At 44.4% G+C, this 22,269-nt stretch overlaps 3 protein-coding genes across 3 annotated transcripts in view; 2 read left to right on the top strand and 1 right to left on the bottom strand.

The window, feature by feature from the left end:
• LOC135400712 (importin-9-like) overlaps positions 1–8,867 on the top strand; it is a 29,532-nt gene extending 20,665 nt beyond the window's left edge. The window contains exons 21-25 of the mRNA XM_064632574.1: positions 1,652–1,818; positions 2,017–2,150; positions 4,074–4,192; positions 5,342–5,429; positions 7,077–8,867. Coding sequence (XP_064488644.1) covers positions 1,652–1,818; positions 2,017–2,150; positions 4,074–4,192; positions 5,342–5,429; positions 7,077–7,273 — 705 coding nt within the window. The 3' untranslated portion in view covers positions 7,274–8,867. The remainder of the gene's footprint in view (positions 1–1,651; positions 1,819–2,016; positions 2,151–4,073; positions 4,193–5,341; positions 5,430–7,076) is intronic.
• A 1,186-nt stretch (positions 8,868–10,053) lies between these two features.
• Positions 10,054–13,000, bottom strand: LOC135400714 (uncharacterized). Its single transcript, XM_064632577.1, has one exon. It carries the CDS (start codon positions 12,796–12,798, stop codon positions 12,127–12,129), a length of 672 nt encoding a protein of 223 aa, XP_064488647.1. The 5' UTR covers positions 12,799–13,000; the 3' UTR covers positions 10,054–12,126.
• A 2,416-nt stretch (positions 13,001–15,416) lies between these two features.
• LOC135400715 (globin-like) overlaps positions 15,417–22,269 on the top strand; it is a 43,227-nt gene continuing 36,374 nt past the window's right edge. Inside the window, exon 1 of the mRNA XM_064632578.1 lies at positions 15,417–15,468. Within this exon, the coding sequence (XP_064488648.1) occupies positions 15,453–15,468 (16 nt within the window). The 5' untranslated portion in view covers positions 15,417–15,452. The remainder of the gene's footprint in view (positions 15,469–22,269) is intronic.

The raw sequence follows: 22,269 nt of genomic DNA, 5'->3' as shown, positions 1-22,269 counted from the left end.
AGTAACTTAGGTCATGTAATCACTTACTGGGCAATTAACCAGTAACTGTAGTTAACAACTCATTCTCAGGGAGCAGCTTTCATGGTGAATAGGTAGGTAGGTTTTCAGTAGCCAACAGATCAACGAGAAGGTAAAAGCAATCGTTGTACAAGTTATATCATAACATGATGTGTTGTTACATGCAGGTTTTACCTTTGACAAAGAGTATGTTAACTATGAACTTGTGCTTCATGAAAATAACTTACAATGTGCTCTTTGCATGGAGGTTTTAGCTCCCATAGTTTTGTGAATGGCCAGTTTTGTTCATGGCTTCTCGAGGTAATAGTTAGAACATTGCACTCCTTGCAAGGTTTGGGGTGGGATTCCTCGCTGTGCCAAAAGAATGTGTAGGTGTTCCTCGACCTCACAAACTTTGAGAACCCCAGAGCCAAGTTAATGCGCAAAAAATTAAATAGGTACTCATCTGTTAGCTCCCACTCTCTTCGTTGTCATCTGACTTGTCACAGATACAGATGCTCGTGTTTTCTCACGCTCTCGCTCTACGACGTTCACTCCACTCCATCAAATTAATTATGTTGAGGCTATATGAAATCAGTAGAGCTGTGCGAATATTTGAAATTTTGAACATGAAACGAATATCTGATGCTATTCGAATGCTATTCGCAACCTATTTTCAGTATTCGGAATTTTCGAATATTTTTTGAATAGTACTGAAGCGAAGTATTGGTATCGCCATTCTGCAAGTGGGTTTCGCCTCATTACATCCAAGCGTTAGGTGAAGCCCACTTCACGTTACTGCCAATGCTCTTTTGGTGTGCGGCTACATTCTGCCACAGTAACAATACAACTGGCGCCATTCTACAAGTAGGCTTCACCTCGTTACTCTTGGAATTAGGTGAAGCCCGCTTTACACTGTTTACAATATTCTGTCACTAAAGTCTGCAAATTTTGCGAGCTCATGGTCATCATGGTCTGGGCATTGGAAGTTCCAGTAAATGTACTCCCTACTTTGAAAGTTACGTTCAGTAACAGATTGAAATATGTGCAGCTTCTAAAAAAAAAGGAGATGCACACAAAGCAGGCTGCATGGAACATGTTGACTATCTCTCAGTGCAGTTCATCCCACTAATGCAGTCTATCATACACAACACAGAGGGGCCCTTCTCTCATGATACGTTATGCTGGTTGAAAAGGTTCACGTTGGACACGTTGTCAGATCCGCGATCTACGATCTAGAAGATGTGTCATCTGAAGAAATTGTTCGGATTCGATTCGCGGTGCAAGTGAAACATTCGTAAACTATTTACAATCGAAATTTTGCTATTTGTACAGCTGGAGAAATCAGTTTACTCTCAATTAGTTCCTTTTGTTTTTTGTTTTTTTATTTTAGATCTCTACATAACAACGTAGTGATTAGTCATGAGAGGTTTTTCCAGAGCTCTGATCATTTGTTTGCATGGTAGCAGTGCAGACACTAGTGCTACGCAGGTTACTGCATATCCTCCGTTGCTCCAGCTTACTTCCACTTGACTCGTTAACTGCCATCGATCAGCATGTTTAATAAATGTATGAATATCTGTATCTGTATATGTATATGAATATCTGCATCTGTATGAATATGACATGTAATAGTATATCTTTTTTTACGCAGAGCCTCGTGCTGGTATTTGCTCACCTCGTTCACACCCAAATGAGTGCTGTGCTGGACTTCCTATCTGGTGTCCCTGGCCCCACAGGTCAATCGGCTCTTGCATTTGTCCTAACGGAATGGTGCTCCAGACAGACCTTATTCTATGGAAGCTATGAAAACAAAGTCAGGTGATTAATAATCCTACTTTTCTGTTTCCTGAACATAGGGAGTCATAGTGGGTCGATTAACGGTGAGCTTGTTACAGCTGCAACCGGTGTGGTTGAGACGTGTGATAAATGGAAACCTTATCTGACACGTAACTGGCTATCTGTTGAAGGTGTAAGAGTTTGTAATATAGTACAATTGCACTTTTTCTTTTTTAACAGCATTTTAGCTCTGTGCAAGCTTCTGGAACATGGCATTCAGAATAATGATCCACGGCTAGCAGACATTAGTGTCAAGGGCGACCGTATCATCAACCTCAACGAAGGCATCAGGACGAGAGCAAAGACAGCTGCAAGTAAGATTTTGCAGGTTATGCTCATGCATCACGCACGGAAACGGTGTTACCCGAGATGAAGTGTGCGGCTTGTAACGGATATAAAATGAGTAGAATAGTTGTGGGAGCTAAACTTGGTACATATTTTGCTTAGGGCCTGATTTTTTTCGGGTTTTATTTTTCAGCAAAATTGGGGGGTAAATATCGGGTTATATTTTGCTTCAATAATTCAGGTGTAATTGAGTTGAACTGAACCTGATTCAGCAAAATTCTCGTTGTATCGGATAGAATCAGGCGTTAAGTCTTCAGTCTACTGGGCATAACACACACCGGTAGACACAGAGTCCATGCATGTAAGAGGCAGCAGGCTCTCTGCTCTGACAGTTTGTATGAGCATATTTATGTATTTACAACAGGCTCCAAAGTTGTGTGTTAGTTGTGATGACTTCGGATCCCCCCTGGTCCAGCAGTTTTCGGGGGAATATCGGGTTAAACCCTGTTTTTGCTGATTTGAATCGGGGGGTAAATATCTGGCATAATTGGGTATAACCCTAAAAAGTCGGGCCCTAATTATGCTCTAAAGTTTTATTGCCACTTTGGGTGAAATCCGAAAAAAATCCCAAGAATTAACTTGGCAAAGTGCCAATTCATCCAGCGATACATGCACTGCAGAAGGCTATGCTCTGCACACATATTCAACACGGATGTTCCGCATCTTGTGTTAATCAAAAATGCTAAAAGCGCTCTTCTTCTATTTTCCACTCGATATTGCCCGATGTTACCCTGTTTTACCACTGCTGGAATAAAACCCGATTTTCGCCCCTCGATTTTCAAAAAAACATAAAACCCGCAAACATACGGCTCTACACATACTGCATACCATGGTTCCCACTGGTCCTTGAAACTCTTGAATACCATATAATTTGAAAACACCATTTTCAAGTCTGAAAAAACTTATTCTTTTTTTTACAGTCCTTGGCAACCCTTGATTTTGCAACTTTTTCTTGTTTTCATGAAGCTGCTTGTGCAAATTACGCTTCTCTGGAGTCTGAACTGTAGCTTCGAAACCACAGGAGTTAGCACGCTTTGCAATAGGAATCAGCAGACAGAAATGAATGGCACCCTCTATCCTATTAATAATTTTTTTCTTTCTGTGCTATGATCTTTAAAATCCAGCAGTTGTCGGTCACGTTTGTGAACTGATATTGTGCAGTCTCATGTATTCTCTCATGTGGTACCTGTAGCTTATAAATATTTGGCAAAATATTAGAGTCCTGGTCATAAACTGTGTTTTACATCCCAGGCAAAATGACCTCAAAAGGCCCTCGAAAAACCTTTCAATTTTTGTCCGAAAATTCATTGGGAACCATGGCATGCGCAGTTGACAGGAGACGTTCCGTGACTGACATAAAAAAGTAAAAATAATTTTTCCAGTTGAAGATGTTCAATGAGAGATCACAACATGATCTTGTGCACTGGCAGGCCCAAGATGACCTTGACCGAATGCCACCTAGAGTAAGCAAAGGCTGACTGCTTGAATGATTAGTAATTACTCATGTGATTACTAAGTAGTTGCTAATAATTTATCTCTTGTTATTAATTAATACTAAATGGTCATTTAGCTTCTGCCAAACACTACATGCTCTCAGTGACATTTGCTATGAAGACAAGCCGTCATGGGCAGCGACTCGTATCCATAGAAAGCCTGCGTTTGAAATCGTTTGTGGCAATTGGCAGAAGCAGACGACGCCTTGATGTCCATTTGGTGAAGGAGTGAGAGGAGGTGTTAAGCAGGCTTTTTGTGTCTAGGTGGCATTACCAAGGCTCATGTTCCTGCCCCCTCCCCCTTCAACTTCTTACTCTCTTTCCAGTTTAATCGTTTCTTTTAAATGCATTGTTTCAGAAATTCTGTGCTGTGTAAAACAATGTTCATTCCTCTGTTAGGTCCTGAGCAGTGGACAGAGATTCCGTTGCTGGTAAAGATGTACAAACTGATGATTCATGAATTGGGCCAGTGCCTAGATGCGGCCATCGTCCAACGAGAGGATGAGTCCGACACTGATGTAAGTAAGAAGAGTTTCGTCCTGCAATTAATAATTTGTAACAATGTAGCACGGTAAACACCCATAATGTGTGTATTCGAGGCAGTTTTGCCTAATTTTACCCTATTTTACAGCTCCTGAAACAAAAAACCCAACTTTTACAGCCAATTTTTAAAGACATAAGACCTAAAAACACAAGTGTTTATGTGTAACATATTTTGCGGTGCATAACGCACACACCCAAAAATCAGCAGAATTTGAAAAATGTGTAACGTGCACCATGAAGGTTGAAAGACTGGCGTTAATCATCTGCATACAAAATATACAGGCTGATATTTGTTTAACCGAAACAGAAGTTTATAAAAAGAGGGGGCTCACTACTGCGCGGATATTTCCTTCGCTGGATGATCTTTCGGCTCGGCTGTATTTCAGGAGTGCGTAGCTGTTGAGTTTTGTAGTCTAATTAACTAAGATTTGTTTATTAACTTTTCAATTAGAGGCTTTCAGGGCAATGTGAGATAGCAGAATTGGATCCTATCATTATTCAAAGCCGCCTTATTAGTTCAAAATCCTGAAATGAGCAAATACGATGAAATATCTATCACCAAATTTTTCTATGCAAATGAGCAGAAACCTGAACAGAGCACTTCATGAGAGCTGGGAGAACAGTCCACATGCCACATTGGGGGGGGGGCCACGTGCCTTGAAGTGATTGATCTGTTTGGATTAGGCAGTAATCTACTGGCCAGATAAACAGTTTTGTGGCCCGGGTAAGCTGTCAGGGGCAAAGGTCATGTCAAAAAGAAACTGTGTCAACCCCTGGTGATTCATATTTTTTCGTGTTTTTTTTTTGTCACTTAATTTGTTTCGGTTTGCAATTTTTTGCGTGGAACAGTGCAGCAATGCAGTCTTTCCCTCTGTTATCGATCGCCCAATTTTATGGTAACCCCGCCTAGATGGAGGTCAGGGGCACCGGAAGATAAGGAACAGCCACGACCGGTGTTTCCATGTTTCCTGCTCCCCATGCAGTCTACCTCAGCTCACTTTTTAACACTTGCAGCTTCGAATTACAGCTAACTACTATACCTCCTTTTGTAGTAAAAATGTACGAGAAGCTCCTCACATTTATGTGGCTCACTCATAGAAATGTTTCACCACTGCTTTCAATAGGATGACGAGTGGGAGGACAATGGTGAAATGGATGAAGCAGGATGTTCGCAAATCATGTCCCAATTTGCCCCAGCTTCAGATTATACTGGTAAGTAGAACACAAGTTTCATGGTGGTCAACATTAAAGATGTTTGACAGAAGATAATAAAGCAGGAGTAACGTGCTGTATACGGGGTGTTCCACGAGAGATAATGAAACTACTTTGAATGTCACTCATACAGACTTTTGCCACAGATTGATGCCATTTGCATTAGTGTCACACATGTATTAAAGGGTCTATCGCATCCGGGAACGTATGTATGATACCGATAGGTGTTCGTCACCGCTTCAGAGTCAATTTGGCCAAATTTCTCTTCCGAAAACAGCTTACATATTAAATAAACGAGTTTTCAAGGTTCGCATTCCCTCTGCAGCCAACACGATGATGACGTAAGCCAGGCACACGAATAGGAGCGCAGTGCTGGCGATTGCCTCCGAGGTCGTCTGCTTGGCATTCGCATCGCAGTGTGTACTAAGTGAAAAGTCCTTGGTAAATACTTACTTAAATACGACTTTCGCTTACCAGTGTGAGCCCTGACGTAACCATGTTGCGTGGAACACGGTGTTACGCTCCTGGCTGTACGAACGCGATCGACGCTAACCAGAAGCAACATTCTGCGAGCCGATCACAGAAAAGACGCCGTCCCCTAGCATTCCGGCTTGCCCGCCCGCCTGTCTGTCGGTCGCCGAGGCTACCAAGGTCCCTCCGGCCGCTCCATGATTGATCTCCTCCGCGTCAGAGGGCGCGCAGCGATTGACCTCGTCCAGGTGATGTTTCCAGAGAGGGAATCCCGGAATGCTCTCAATATGTGTGTCACAAGATAAAGCACCCTTGTTGTCACCACAACATGAACCCCTTCTAGCAAACCAAGGTACTGAAGGAAGCCAAACGTAAAAAAAGAACGAAAGGCTCAAACATGGTGAAACGAAAAGAAAAATGCAGCACTCAGAATGAGACTGAAAGGCACACTCACACTTGCACCTCTAAAAGGGGCTGTTATGGCATCTAAAGGCTACAGTTCAATAGAATCTATAAAAAGGCAGGCAACCCACAAAATGTTGCGTTTATAGGCAAACAGTTTCGGGCCCTACTGATATTGCGGACAGGATAACAGGTTTAACGGTTAACTGAACTACGGATGAGCGGGCCATGTCTGCACATGAGGTCCTTTTATACAGGAAATAGGTTGATGGGGGGTAGAGCTATAGTTTGTGCCTGTGCTATCTGTGTTCGGGCGGCTCCCGATTCCTGCAGTATACAGCGAAACGTCGATATAACGAAGTCAATAAAATCCGCGATTTATTTCGTTAAAGTGAAATTTTAATGTGCGGTCTTCGCACATGCCCCCTTACGCCTTCGCCTGCATACACCAAGCTACAGTCTCTCCGGTCCTCTCCTAGATGGCACCGCCGCATGCCGATGTCGTTGCTCCTCGTTTTCCGGCTGCTGGTGCGGTGCATATTCTTCAGTGCAGCTTCGTTAAATCGAAATTGCTGCAAACAGACTTCGTTATAGCGAAGTCTCTAATACATGGGGCTCTATGGAGATGGATTTGAGAAAAAATGCAATGCACTTTGTTACATCGAGAATTTCGTTGTACTGAAGTTGTAGTTGAAGTTCTACATCGACGTTTAACTGTACCAGTGTAGTCATCGCAGCCACGCAAAATGAGTGATAAGGGCATGGAACACGCAGGATACGACTACGAAGCGCAGGATGGGGACGAGGACGATCCAGATGCCCTGGCGGACCCCATCTCCAGCATGAACATGGAGTCGTGCTTGGTGCAGTTCCTGAGAAGTCTCACCCTGCAGCCCTGCTTTGCTACTTTCTCCCAGCATCACACGTCGCAGGAGCTGCAAATCCTCCAGACGGCGGGTGTGATATCGTGACGCAGCTGAAGTTGAGCGCAATAAGAGTAATGGGACGACGTGCCAAGTTTGCACTTTCTATAGACAAATAATTGAATGAAAAATAGTTTCCGTAAACAGTGTTTGTACAAATTTGTACAAATGAGTGCAAGACAAAAGTACAGCGTATTGTGTACAGGAAATTTTAAACACTATATTGTATTATACCAACGGGACTAGACGCAAGCTCGTACTGATTTTCTGCTGTGTGCTGCGTTAACATGTTCCTATTGATGAGCGACTGTTGTGCAAAATGCTGAAAGCCTGACTGTGTTTTGTATCTACGAGTCAATAATGCTGCTACGTATCCCACTTGAAAAGTGGACAAAATCTTTGTAACAAACGGAGATCGGTGACGGCTGCCACAAAGCGTCCCTAAAGCGCAGGAGCAGTGGAAGACCTGTGGCTTGAACTCTGAGGACATATGGAGGACTGGGGTTTGCGCTGAGTGGATGCAATAAATGCTACCCCGTAAAGCATATTTTGACTTGGAGTTTAGCTTAGTCTTTAATTTTATTTGGTCTTTTTTTCATTTTTTCTCCTCATTTCTGTACATGTGTCTGCTGTACATATAGGTAGGTACCTTTGAAGTGTGCAGGTACCATAATTGTGAATGAAAACCAATGTTTCTAAACCTCATTTGAACAAGAATTGTAGCATTTTAAATCACGGTCTAGCATTTTAATTGCAGTGATATGTTTAAGACAGACACCCGTGTGTGATGTGCTGTAAAATGTTAGATACTGTGCAGTCACTTCACTAGGGTATCATCCTTGACTTGTGTTGTTGCTGCTGCTGCTGCTGCTGCTGCTATGTACTTTTAATATGTTGGCATGATGCTATCTTTGCACCTACATACTTTCCTGCGCGCTGTTGTCAAAGTGCCACTGCGCTCTTAATTGTAGCTCACTATGTTGTTTGCAAAAGTGTATCGACTGTGTTGCTCATCCTCAGGGCATCAAGCCAGCTGAGAAGTTTGAAACGCTTCCATACTCGAGTTAAACAAAATGTCATTGAAACACAACACTGAAAGCAGAACCTAAACTACTATGACTGGTGCATGATGTTATGATGCAGACTAATTTCTGAATTGACCTATTCATAAGATTAAGGGGGAGGGGGCGGCAGATAGTCTCGGAATAAATGTAACATTATTGGGGTGGGGGGGTGGAAATAGTCCTGTCACAACTCTGCAGAGTATCTGATTCCATGCTCTGCAGCTATCTTGTTATGTGCTTGCAAGCTATAGATTTTAACTGTGATCAACATATATTGTGTCATTCCGTGTGGTGGGTTGGCACAGTCGCGTTGAAACAGGAGTACAATACCACCTCTCCCGCATTTCTGCTGAATTGTGGATCGGATACATAGGGTGTACGAAACAAAACAAAAAAGAAGTAAAGAAATCTGTAGTTCAGTTAGTATCACATGTTTCCGGCTTTGAAATTTTTACTTGCTTTTGTTGCAAATACCTCGTAACTGACTTGCCTGGCGCCATCTGGTGCTCTTGAAATGAGCCGTGTGTGAAAATATACTTTGTAATGAAACTGCAGAAACAAAACTCATGCAAGATGAACAGTCAGTGATACCTTTTTTGTATCCTAGCTCACCCCTCATAATACAATTATTTTTCCTCTGCTGTAAGTTTCATATAGCAATCTTTTTCAAAGTTTTCAATGTTTTTTGTACAATTGTAGGCTATTGTGCTTTTGGGATGCATTATTTGGACAGCTTGTTTTGTAAGAATGATATATGTGCATATTACTCCAAAGATTTTAAATGGTGCACTTGGCAATTAGGTGTACACACAAACAATCTTTTTTGTATGGGGTAGGTGAAGTACCAAACCACCAATGGTTGCCAATAACATGGAGATATTGGATAAGATGATGAGCTAAAAACAATTTAAAATGTGGAGCAAAATGTCGGTCACATAACCATAGCAATTTTACTGACAGCATGGGGTTTGTGTCTGCTATAGACTTTGTAAGAAAGTTCTTCCCAAAAGCACTTAATCAGGTGTGGGTTTCCTAGTAACAGAAACATGGAAACTGGAATAAGACGGGTTAATGTTTACCGGTACCACAGTCAGTCAAGACCAAAGAGTGGTACTTAACTGAAGAACGAAGCATCACTAGAACATTCAATGCACAGGAGTTGCATTTCTTGAGCAGACCTGGACTGAAGGAGTGCAGCCCTATATGCATGAGTGATAGTAATTATTTTAGTAGTGCTTAGTCCTTCAATTATTTCAAGTAACATAAATAGACATTGGCACTCAACAATCTCTACTGTCAAACTACAGGTATACATTTGTTGTTGTTGTTGTTGTTGTTGTGAGCTTAGGCAAGCTGGTAATTAATGCCCATGAAATCAAGTTTATTTGTGATACAAGGCTTCTCTTTACATTCTGCTTCCCTTTTCTTGTGCTTATTTGGGTGGGTGAGTATTACGGTATCCCCTGCTACAATTGATTCTAGTGTCTTTTTGTCTATACTAGAATTACAAGAACAAAAATCTTCAGATTGGCCCTGGGGACTTAACATAATTACACGTTTTATTTTTACTGCAACAAAAACCATGGATGGTACGCATATATTAACGAGTGAGTTACAGGCCAGGTGGTGTGACATAAGCAGTATGCAACTGAGAATGAGGACAAGGCACACGATAACTCATGTGACAAAATCCATGCCTTATAGTGGTAGGACCAAATCAATTTCAGAGTGTCAGAGTGATAAATTCGCAACTGCTTGAGAAACTAACATTAAATATCTTTATTCAGCATTTCTTAGAGAGAAATACCTAAAATACAGATGGCAATAAGAACTGTATGTGCAACCTCGTGCGACGCCACAGTGTAAAATGTGACAGCAGTAACCACTAGCAAAAGAACACAAGGAGTTCCTATTGCATATTTGCAGACTCCTCTTAACAAAATGGCATCCTAGTGTCCTGGAGAGTGCTTTGACTAATATTCCCTGCTCATGTGACTCTCCTAATAGTACATCTTGTAGACATGTGGCATCTTGCAAGAGAATCCTACCATATCTTAAGTGAGCAGCGCATGCGAACATGAATGTTGGGTACACGGAACAGACCATGTACCGTGGTGATGTGTACATCATACAGTTGTGACTGTTGCCTCTATTGTAGTGCACGAATATGTACACCTCCTTTTTCTACAGTATTCTTATCTCTAGTTGCAGCAGGAAGTTTCTATGCTATCCTATCATCCAAAGTTCACAAAACTTGGACACGTAAGACACAAGTGCCCACAGCTAGCCTCGAAAGGTGCCTGGCATACGCAGGTCTTAACTCGTGTGAACAACAGGATATAAGCGGACACCCCTACAACAGCTGGCTGATAGAAAAACACTCCTTTTCTATTCGCTTAGTGCGAATTACACGAGTTCGACTTAGTTGATAGATTCGAGTTTCCAGGTTTGTACAGAAAATAGAGGGTGGGGGGCAATACTGACTGCTTGCTTCAGGAACTGTAGAACAGGGCAAACTTGGGCAGTTTCGAGTCGAAAATGACAGCAAAGTGCTCGACTTCTTGCCTTTAAGATGAACAAGAGGTGCTGAGTGCACATTGTTTAGATGTTCTGCAGAGCTCGTAATTTGCACTTTGGAACGTTCACTACTTCAAGGCGGGCAATGCAAATCGGGGGGGGGGGGGTGCAGGGGCTCGCTTCAGCACAAGGCTACTATACAGCATTCTTCCAGCTGACTTTTTCCTTTTTTTTAAATCGAAGTCCGTGCCACCCGCACATTTTGTGACATTCCAACGAAATACTGGGAACCAATGAAGGTTTGGACACATTGTCAGAACGTATATCTCGCATGTAGCGTTCAGACTTTACGGTGTTTTCATTTGGTAAAAATCAGGAGGAGCTCACCAGAGCCCTCAATTTCTGGAAAATTTTGAGATTTCCGGAGGTTCTCTGAGAGGTGTCACCAAAAAGGTGTTTTCCAGAAAGTTGGAAAACTCCACCATACACTCAACTCAGTCAATGCAAGTATTAATTTCTGCTAATGAATCGAACAATGTGCCTACTGGTGAGTGTCAATATTGCAAGAAGTCTCAGAGTATTAGACACCAGTGAGCTCTGCATCTCCAGTTCATAATAGGTGGATGAATTGTGGACGACGACAATTTGGGGGTGGGGGTGGGTAGCATGTTTACCACACTATATTTGACAGCAGATTTTAGGCACGCTGTCTTGGGAGTGCAGTCATGCACTTTGCAAACCTCCAGTGTTTAAAAAAATGTACATAGTTTCCTGTAAAGCGAGGCACGTGAGATCATCGAGTAATATATCCAGTAATTGAATCTTCTGACAAATAGTTCCTCTTTTATACATTTCCACATGGATGGCTTCAAGATTGCATTTGTAACGCTCATAAATGTTGCAAAGTATGTAAGACTAGAGAGAAAATGCTCGACGTAGTCATCCTGTGCTTCATGCTGAACGATGTGCACACGATTGTAACACACATTTGTTGATTTGTCCTCGTGTTGGTTGGTTGATTGATTGATTTGTAGAGCATGCAAACTTTGCTACGTGACACTGTCACCCATCTCTGAAGACAACACAGTCGCACTTGCCACAATTCAGCAGCATAACGAACTGGCTCCTCAAGCAGATAATGTGTATCAGCATTCCGGTAAGTGTTCATAGTATCGTATCACACTGTGCACGGTGATGTAGGTAACAGATCACCAATTCCGCGGGGGAAATTTGCGTAAAGAGTGTGCACTAGAGTTGAGGAGAAAAGAGTTAATTCCATGCAGGCAAAGTCTTCTAAGGTCAATTAGGCATGCATCTTTGCTAAGTAGCGCATTTTGGGGGCTCCACTTCTTTCCACCAAGAATCGGGAAACAAGTACTTTTGAATTTCGAAACCCTCTCTCGGCACTGCAATGCTTTTGCCTAAGAATTGAAGCTCTTTCAGAGGAGGGACAATGAGGGATGATGGAAAGCAATGCAGCACCTCGCAGGCTCCAGGTGGTAGCAACCTGTTCTTCCACCCTACACGCCTCACAACTCTCATGGCTTTGTCTTCCTCGAAGACATACAGATACGCTTCACACGGGCGACTGTCGTCAGTCAGCTTCACCCTGTACAAGCCATTTGCGGAGTCATACAGTGCCGCTGTTCCCCAGCGTCTGAATGTTTTTAAAAGCTGCCCCTCATCGATGTGTAACAACTCTTCGTTGCGTAAACACACTTCAGCTTTGCTCATCCAGGGCAGTGGTCCTCCCAGTTTGAGAGCGCCCCAGAGAGAGAAGTAACAGAGGTAAGCAGACAAGCCGAGCGCTTCCAATGCCGAGATTACCCTAGGGAAAAGGGTTTCAAGGCACGGTCGTGTCTCTGACGTATTTCCACAGCCATTAGGTTCTTCTGCTTTGAGAATATAGTTGAAGAATAAGAAGAGGAGGGTGCCACAGGAGGCAAGAAGGAGAAGACGTTTCCACCTCCAGCGGATGAGGTTCATTGTCATTTTATGCCCTACGATGCATGGTTGTCAGGCAGAGTGTGGTGACTAAACGATCGTTTACGGAATCCAACAACATACGTGTATCACAACATCACAACGCGACCCCCAGAATCATCTCGCGATTTCAACATGCTTGCAGTGAACAAGCAACGGATAACACGCTGGGTCGTTCGTGGGGTGTCACTAGTGTCGCGTAGGTCGTGCGTCGTGCGCTGTAGTGGCTGTAGCAGGCTCCAACAGCTCCCCATAGAGCCCATAGTTTGAGATAATTCACACAACACTGGGCACACGACCAATGAGAGTGCAACGTTGTAGAAATTATGCAATGCCAGTCGGCCAATCAGGAGCCTTAGCTTTGGCTAACCTTTCGACCGGTTCTGGCTACCATCGACTTCTACCGGATTTTACGCCTACCGCCGTTACCCGATATTCAAAATAACTGAAGCTTCTTTTGGCTAAAAGAAATATTTATTTGACACAAAGCAGTGATTCAAAGATCTGATACATGGATGCACTGTGAATACAAAGTCCACTGCGTTGCTGACGCACTGTAACTAAGTTCGAACTTGAAGCAAAACGAACAACAGCTCTCGAAATCCGACGGGGCCCGCGCTTGTTCTTCACACTCCAACCGCTCCAACTCACGAACCATTCCAGTTCCGGAGTTGATAGACTGTTCGTGGGAGAATAGTCGTGTCCAGGAACAGCACAACACACGTTGAAGCACATCGACGCATGAATAAACCAGCGAACACTTCTACAAACTGTTCTGCCGATTGACATCACCGAAACACGAAACACAAGAGTAGGACGCCTTGCCGGCCGATTTTATGAAGATCATCTTCTTTCGTTGTTTGCAGAGCGGAAAAGGCGCTTGTGTGGCACGTAATCGTAATCCTGTCTTTGTTGTCAGGCCTCAAAATCCGACGGCGCCCGAACGCGTTCTTCACGCACCAACCGCACCAGCCCACGAAGCATTCCAGTTCCGTAGTTGATAGACTGTACGTGGGATAATAGTCGTGTCCAGGAACAGCACAACACGCGCAGAATCACAAACTGTTCTGCCGATTAACATCACCGAAACACGGAACACAAGAGGGCGGACGCCGTGCCGACCGATGCGAGCTATTTCGAAACTATGCTGAAACTGCTGAAACGGCCGCCGGGACGCTGCACGCACATGCGCGCGTACAAAATGCGATTTCAAACCGTTGTCGACCAATCGGAGCGCTCACGCAGTTTGGGCCAATGAGCTTGCAACGTTGTAGATTGGCGCAGTGGTACATACTCTACAGCCGCATCCTCGGTTACCTGGGGAGGACTGGCTGTAGGCTCCAACAGCTCCCCATAGAGCCCATAGTTTGAGATAATTCACACAACACTGGGCACACGACCAATGAGAGTGCAACGTTGTAGAAATTATGCAATGCCAGTCGGCCAATCAGGAGCCTTAACTTTGGCTGGCCTTTCGACCGGTTCTGGCTACCATCGACTTCTACCGGATTTCACGCCTACTACCGTTACCCGATATTCAAAATAACTGAAGCTTATTTTGGCTAAAAGGAATATTTATTTGACACAAAGCACTGATTCAAAGATCTGATACATGGGTGCACTGTGAATACAAAGTCCACTGCGTTGCTGACGCACTGTAACTAAGTTCGAACTTGAAGCAAAACGAACACAGCTCTCGAAATCCGACGGGGCCCGCGTTTGTTCTTCACACTCCAACCGCTCCAACTCACGAAGCATTCCAGTTCCGTAGTTGATAGACTGTTCGTGGGATAATAGTCGTGTCCAGGAACAGCACAACACACGTTGAATCACATCGACGCATGAATAAACCAGCGAACACTTCTACAAACTGTTCTGCCATCACCGAAACACGAAACACAAGAGGACGCCTTGCCGGCCGATTTTATGATGAGCATCTTCTTTCGTTGTTTGCAGAGCGGAAAAGGCGCTTGTGTGGCACGTAATCGTAATCCTGTCTTTGTTGTCAGGCCTCAAAATCCGACGGCGCCCGAACGCGTTCTTCACGATCCAACCGCACCTAAGCATTCCAGTTCCGTAGTTGATAGACTGTACGTGGGATAATAGTCGTGTCCAGGAACAGCACAACACGCGTAGAATCACAAACTGTTCTGCCGACTGACATCACCGAAACACGGAACACAAGAGGTCGGACCGTCGGACGCCGTGCCGACCGATGCGAGCTATTTCGAAACTATGCTGAAACGGCCGCCGGGACGCTGCACACACATGCGCGCGTACAAAATGCGATTTCAAAACGTTGTCGACCAATCGGAGCGCGCACGCAGTCTGGGCCAATGAGCTTGCAACGTTGTAGATTGGCGCAGTGGTACATACTCTACAGCCGCATCCTCGGTTACCTGAGGACGCCTGAGGAGGACTTAGGCTGTAGTCACTGGGATCCTGCTGGCTTCGCTTGCCTTGGCCTCGGGATTCGGTGTTGGCTTTTTTAATGTACAAGGGTCGAGTGTAGTTTCGGTTTCTAATTTTCAGAGAATGTCCGCTGAGGCGCAGTTCCTCCATCGCTGGCCGTGGCTGAGGCATGACTTTTTGTGTTAGGGCTCCTGGTTTGTACTTGTGTGGCCTTATCCCATGCTAGTAGGCGTCGTGTTGCCAACTGTAGGATGGGACAAACGAAAGGTGGGAAATTGATGGTGACCTTGTCTGCGTTGTCGAATCCGAGGGCGGAGGTAACAGGTTTTTGCAGTGCTGGTACACGTAATGCAGGGCATGATCTTAGGACATGTTCGAGATCTTCAATTTCACCGGTGTCGCATAGTGGACACGTTGAGGGGTCCCTCCCAAACAATTCAGATAATCTTTTCCTGGTCAGAAGCGATCCTGTCCGAGCATGAAACAGGAGGCCACTGGCTCGGTCTCCTTTGTAGAATGGTTCCGGGGCTGGTGCAATATTATTTTGGCTATAGATGTTCATGCTCTGCTTTTTCATCGTTGTAGTATGCCAATTATCTTCTTCAATCGAATGCATCTCCTTTTTAACTGTGTTGCTCCACTCACGTTCGGTCTTTGGCTTTATGGCGGATGGTGTCTTTGCTGTATATGCGGTCTATCTTATTTACTTTTTTAATCCACTTGGTGCGGAGGCCTGTGTAGCGCAGATGGCGAAAAACGTGGGTGATCAGTGTGTCGTCTGGTCTGTGGATGAGTCGTCCTAGAAAACGGGTTTTGGAGCGGGCTTCCCGGTAAGAGTAAGACGACCAGCCCATTTCGCCCTGGTTTGGGGTGGCAAATGAACCGTGTAGTATCCATTTACCAATCTCGCGTTGTTGTCGTTCCAGTTGCTTTAGAGTTTCACTGCTTAGACATATGACGTCGTTGGCGTATGGGGTAATTAGTACGGCAGTCGTTTTCCAAGGCAGTCTATCCCCTTCGTAAGGATGGTAGGAGTGTCGGGATATGTTCCATGTTTGGCCTTTTTTTATATTAATTTTCCTTATAAGGTTTAAAGGGACTATGAAACGATTTTTTTCTTCGTTTCGTTCGAAAGAAGACATTTTTCTGAGTCTAGAACCGAAATTTTACTTTCGTCGCGCGAGCGGATTTCTCGGGAGCGAATTTAAACGGAGCGGCGAAGGGAGGACAGCTGGCGCCGCGCCGTGACGAGCTGCCGAGCGGAGACACAACGGGTAACTTGACGCGACCACGGGCGGCTCAACAACACGTCATCGTGACGCGTTGCCGAGCCGAGGAATCCCGCCAGGAGCATGCGCTGTAGGATCCCGCGTATGCGTTCATCGGGAGTGGAAATCTCCATGACAGCAGCTTTCGCGCGATCGGCAGATTTCGCGCGAGCTCGCGGCATTACTTGCCATTGTGCAACACCGGTGACGTAACGGGGAACCGAAGAGCGGTCCGTACAGTTACACCATCGGCAGGAAAATGTGCGCGGGAGAGGAGGAACGCGGAAGAGACATTTCCAGCGCGTGCTCCTCGCAGAGTGGAGCGATTTCGTCCGGAAAAATTTGTGGCATATTAGTTTCTCTGCGGGAAGAACAGTTTCCATCGAAAAAAAGTATGGGGGTTCGGGAAATCTCATAGTCCCTTTAACTCATGCTGGAGCAGGTAATCTTTCTTGTTTTCGATTTCGATACCAAGATAAGTGTATGCCTGCGTAGCTTGGACTTCGTAGCCGCAGATGAAGCCGTGCTTTGGTAGTTTGATTTCCGAAAGTCATCACGTTAGATTTTCTTTGCTGAACGTATGCCATCGGAGCGTCCCTTTTCCGACCAGGTATCCAGAAGCTCCTGCGTGTCCTTGGTGTTATTTGCAATCAGAACAATATCATCCGCGAACGCCAGGGTGGTAATCCAAGCGTCGCTCCCGTCTGCCTTTTGGGTATGCAAGTGCACTCGTGTTCGCGTGGAGTCGAGTGCAACGAGGAGGTCATTGATGAATATGTTGAAAAGGGTCGGTGAGAGAGGGCATCCCTGTCTTAAGCCGACCTCATGCTTTACTGTTTTCGATGTGAAATTCCCTATGTGGTATTTGTTTAAGCAGTCCTTGTAAATGGCTCTGATGAAATCTGTGATGTGCTTCGAAATGTCCACCGCATGCATTTTCATGAAGAGCGTGTTGTGTGGCACAGCATCATAAGCTTTTTCAATATCCAGAAAGGTCAGCTGTAAGTCCTTGCATTCCGCTTGCGCTGCTTCAATAAGCTTTTGTAACCTCTCTGCCAGAAGTGCCGCGAATAGTTTGTAGATATTGCTTTGCAATGCTATGGGCCGATATGAATTTAGTTCTTCTTTCGGTTTGTTCTTGCCTTTATAAATTAGCTGGATGTTGGCTTGTGTTCATTCTTCTGGTATATCCTTTTGGTGTGCAGTACTTCGTACTGCATTCTTCTATAGCTGCGGAGAGATAGGGCATGTGGACATGTGCTCGCAGGCTCTGTGTGCTCGTAGCTTTATAAGGTAAATGCGTTTCACGCGTTGTACTGCAACTGCATAGCCTTGCTGGATCGACATGAGATGAGTTTCTGTAAAACCGACAGAGGTTCGCTACACTGAGTGCATTCAAGTGGTTCTTCCTGTCGAGCGAAACGTGTCTGAAGCAGTGGTTCACCCAGAATCCCAAGCATGGAGGGGTGTGGGAAAAAATTGGGGGTGGTGGTCACTATTTATAGTTATGTCATTACAGCTTAACATATCATTACCGACATATGTCTAAAGCTCATATCGCAAGGGCACCCCCTGTACGGGGTACACAGGTGAAAAAGTTAGGGGGGGGGGTGTCACTGAACATTTGGGGGGTGTAGGGGGCGGGGTCTGGATGAATCACTGGTCTGAAGTTTCACCGCTTCCCCGGGCCAGAGCTGTAATACACGGCACTGGCGCTGCCCGCGGGCCAAAATAGGGACGTCGATCGGCGACACCGCTGTGTATTTGTCACTCAAAATCATTCATACGTTAAGGAAATGCTTTGGTTCGTTTGTTAAACCAAGCATATCATTCCAGATTGCAAGAAGAGAAGTAACTCGTTCATTAGTCCTTTCTTCGCAGGCAAGATGGTGTGTGTGTGTGTGTGTGGAGAGAGGGGGTGTATATATTTATTAGACCAAAGAAAAAAGGGGGAGAAGCTCCCTGAACTTTCGTCTTCTGTCACGTCACCTCAACACCGGACAGCTGCAGCATAATACAATTTAGCCTAAGTGCTACACGTGTGAGCAAGCAGTTGCGCCTGTGACGTGTGATGCAAGTGTGTGCTCGAATCGCTGGAAACATCAAATATAAAAGAAAATAGCGAAAGAATAGACTGAGAGCAATATATATATATATATATATATATATATATATATATATATATATATATATATATATATATATATATATATCTTGAAAAGTTGGAGTTGGATCGGACGGCTACGTAATTATAGTTGAAATAAATGGGAGACAGAAGACGAAAGTAGGGGAAGTAACAAAAAAGGGGTTTATTAAAACTTAGAAATCATAAAAGTTAGGGAGGATGTCTACGTTACGGCGGAAGCTCCGCCTTCTTCGGGACAAAAGAGCTAAATGTGGCCACGAGGCTGATAAGGGGCTTGAGAATGACGTGGTCGGTTGGGGGAAATTCCCGCCACCTGGCGGTTGTCAATTGGGGAAATTCCAGAGCGTTTCTGTGTCAGGTCCAGGAGTGGGGTCATCGTCCTTGTGGGTCAGTGGGGACCTTGATCAGGCTGAAACGAGAAAAGGCAACAGGGTCTTATCTAGGTTGTTAGACTTCTTATTGTTGACAGCATGCCAGGGTCCTCGTTAATGGTCGATCGGAATTTGTAAATTAGGTAAGATTCCCGTTGTTCCCGGGAGCGGTCGGAGGTAAAGTTCGACTGGAGAATAAAAACTGAGGCTTCGTTGATTGAATGTTCTGGTTGTTTGAAATGGCGTGAGACTGGGAGATTAGGTTTCTTGGTAACATCCGATCGGTGATTGTTGAATCTAATTCGGAAAGAAGTTTTTGTCTGACCCACGTATTGGGCCCGGCATGTGTTGCATTGGATTAGATAGATAACGTTGCATGAGTTACAGTCTACGTCTGCGTTGATCTTGACGGTAAAGTTGGAATTCGTACTTCTGACCGTTTGTGCGGTCTGCATTAACTTGCAAATCTGGCATCTCTTGCCATTACATGGATGACAGCCCGCCGGAGGGCTAGTGGGTTCGCCTACTTTAGAGCGGACCAAGCTATCTTGTAAGTTACGTGTACGTCTGTAAGCGACACGTGGTGGATTAGGAAATATGTTTTTCGTGCGTTCTGACTGGAGAAGGATACTGTGGTGGCGGCTAAGTATGTTGTTAATGTTTGGGATATTTCCGGCGAATGTTACAGTTAAGTTCACGGCATTACTTTCTGATTTGTTTTGTCTTGTCTCCAGTAAGCTTAGACGGTTTGCCTTGCGAGCTCTGTTGAGAGCATCTTGAACTAGATCGGGTGGATACTGACGACCGACAAAGGTTTGTTGCAACTGTTCTAAATTTCTGTCCAGATCGTCGTCATTCGAGCAGATTCTCCTATACCGAAGGGCTTGACTATAGGGAATGGCCAGTTTCGTGTGGCGAGGATGACAACTATGGAATGACAAGTACTGCTGAGAGTCTGTGGGTTTACGGAACAGATCAGACGTTAAAACTCCATTGGTTAGCTTAATTTGAACATCAAGAAAGCTAACAGTGACGGCAGAATAGGTCTATTCTGCCGTCACTGTTAGCTCGTACGGACATCGAGGGCACGTAAACAGGACTGACTAACCGCCGGTGAGCGTACCTTTTCTAATCCAAATGAGCCATGCCCGAGTACAAAAGCATTTTTCAAAATCCGACAATTAAACGACAAATATATACGCTACAATTCCCACCGTACCGCACTGCAAGTCTATAACGATCATAACAAAATTCCTAAAGGACTCGCGATTAAGCTCCAGCCAACCTTCCCTCTGAACCACACCCTTCAAAAGAAATGGAATGAAACCCTTAGCAACGCCTCTACTGCATTACTGGAAGTTCTAATAGCCCACTGTGAGGAAACAACTGCAGAAATATCTCAGCAAGCTAAAACTATCCGCGATACTGTGACCCTTACGGACGCGCATGAGTCAGAATTGGCACAGTTCACTAGGAACTTGGAAGAAACTGTGAATAACACCAAACGTAAAAAAATGACAAGGGACCAGATAGATCCTGACCTTATGTCTAAATATAACGCGAATCTCGCAGGTAGTAGTAACATAATTACTCCCTCGTTAGATTCCCAAGGTGAAATCGAACACTGTGACAATCAAAATCCTAATGCTCATGACAACACAACCAATACGTCACCTCAAAATGTTGTTAATGTGTCGTCCCACCCCCTCAGCGATTCTGAACTATCACTTCTTAGCCGTGGGCTTTCATTCTGCCCAAATAATAACAAGGTAGACGAATACCAACTCCATCTCGATTTAGATAATTTTGCCCGACGTATGCGTCTGAAAGAGTATTTTCATGATAAGCCTGATACAACACCCAAACCTTTCAAGCCACCGTGTGAATTTACGCCAGAGCCCAATCGCGAAAAAGCTCTTGATATATATATATAAAAGCAGTTCAAAAAGATATAATTACTTCATATAATCCCTCTTCCCGCAAAACCAAACCAAATTTGAGTCAAGCCGAGCAAAGTAGTCTGTCGCATCTTAAAAAATCGAAAAACCTAATAATCAAAAAGGCAGATAAAGGTGGTGCAATTGTCGTAATGAATATGCAGGATTATATCGATGAGGGACTGCGACAATTGGCTTGTGCCACGTTTTACAAAACTTTAGACACTGATCCCACGGAACAGATTGTTTCAGATATCACAAAACATCTACAGGCATTAAAGGCCGCAAAGAAGATCGATTCGGCGGTATATGAATACCTTCTTCCCCGTAACTCAAAGCCAGGTAGATTCTACATGCTCCCAAAGATTCATAAACCGGGGAACCCCGGACGTCCAATCGTCTCCTGCAATGGGACAGCCACTGAAAAACTCTCTAGTTTCGTAGATCATCTTCTTAAAGACATACCCCCGCGACTACCATCGTACATCAAGGATACCAATCACTTCCTGCAAATACTAAATCAATGTCAGCCACCCCCATCTAGTCTCCTAGCTACGTTAGATGTTTCTTCCCTGTATACCAATATTCCCCACGATGATGGCATAGCTGCAGCCGAGGCGGCTTTTTCAAAGTACTCTGATTCTTCTTGTGATCCATCTGTCGTATCTACTCTACTAGAACTGATCCTAAAGAACAACAACTTTGAATTTAACGATGGCCACTATTTACAAGTCAACGGCACCGCTATGGGCACTAAAATGGCACCAAACTATGCAAATCTATTCATGGGTTCACTAGAAGAAGCATTCTTGAGCACGCGTGAGGACAAACCCACTTTATACAAGCGCTACCTTGATGACATATTTATGATCTGGCCACATTCAGAAGACAGCCTATTGGAATTTATACGCGATTTCAATGAGTTCCATACTTCTATTAACTTCACTCACACCTATTCTGCCGTCACTGTTAGCTTTCTTGATGTTCAAATTAAGCTAACCAATGGAGTTTTAACGTCTGATCTGTTCCGTAAACCCACAGACTCTCAGCAGTACTTGTCATTCCATAGTTGTCATCCTCGCCACACGAAACTGGCCATTCCCTATAGTCAAGCCCTTCGGTATAGGAGAATCTGCTCGAATGACGACGATCTGGACAGAAATTTAGAACAGTTGCAACAAACCTTTGTCGGTCGTCAGTATCCACCCGATCTAGTTCAAGATGCTCTCAACAGAGCTCGCAAGGCAAACCGTCTAAGCTTACTGGAGACAAGACAAAACAAATCAGAAAGTAATGCCGTGAACTTAACTGTAACATTCGCCGGAAATATCCCAAACATTAACAAC

The sequence above is a fragment of the Ornithodoros turicata genome, chromosome 7 (genome assembly GCF_037126465.1).
Source record: "Ornithodoros turicata isolate Travis chromosome 7, ASM3712646v1, whole genome shotgun sequence".
Lineage (NCBI taxonomy): Eukaryota > Metazoa > Arthropoda > Arachnida > Ixodida > Argasidae > Ornithodoros > Ornithodoros turicata.
Note: the sequence above shows the minus strand (reverse complement) of the source record. Positions and strands in the feature narration are given on the sequence as shown.

Bases quoted from the DNA above. Each gene is read 5' to 3' on its own strand.
- LOC135400714 (XM_064632577.1), bottom strand. From the start codon at position 12,798: ATGACAATGAACCTCATCCGCTGGAGGTGGAAACGTCTTCTCCTTCTT.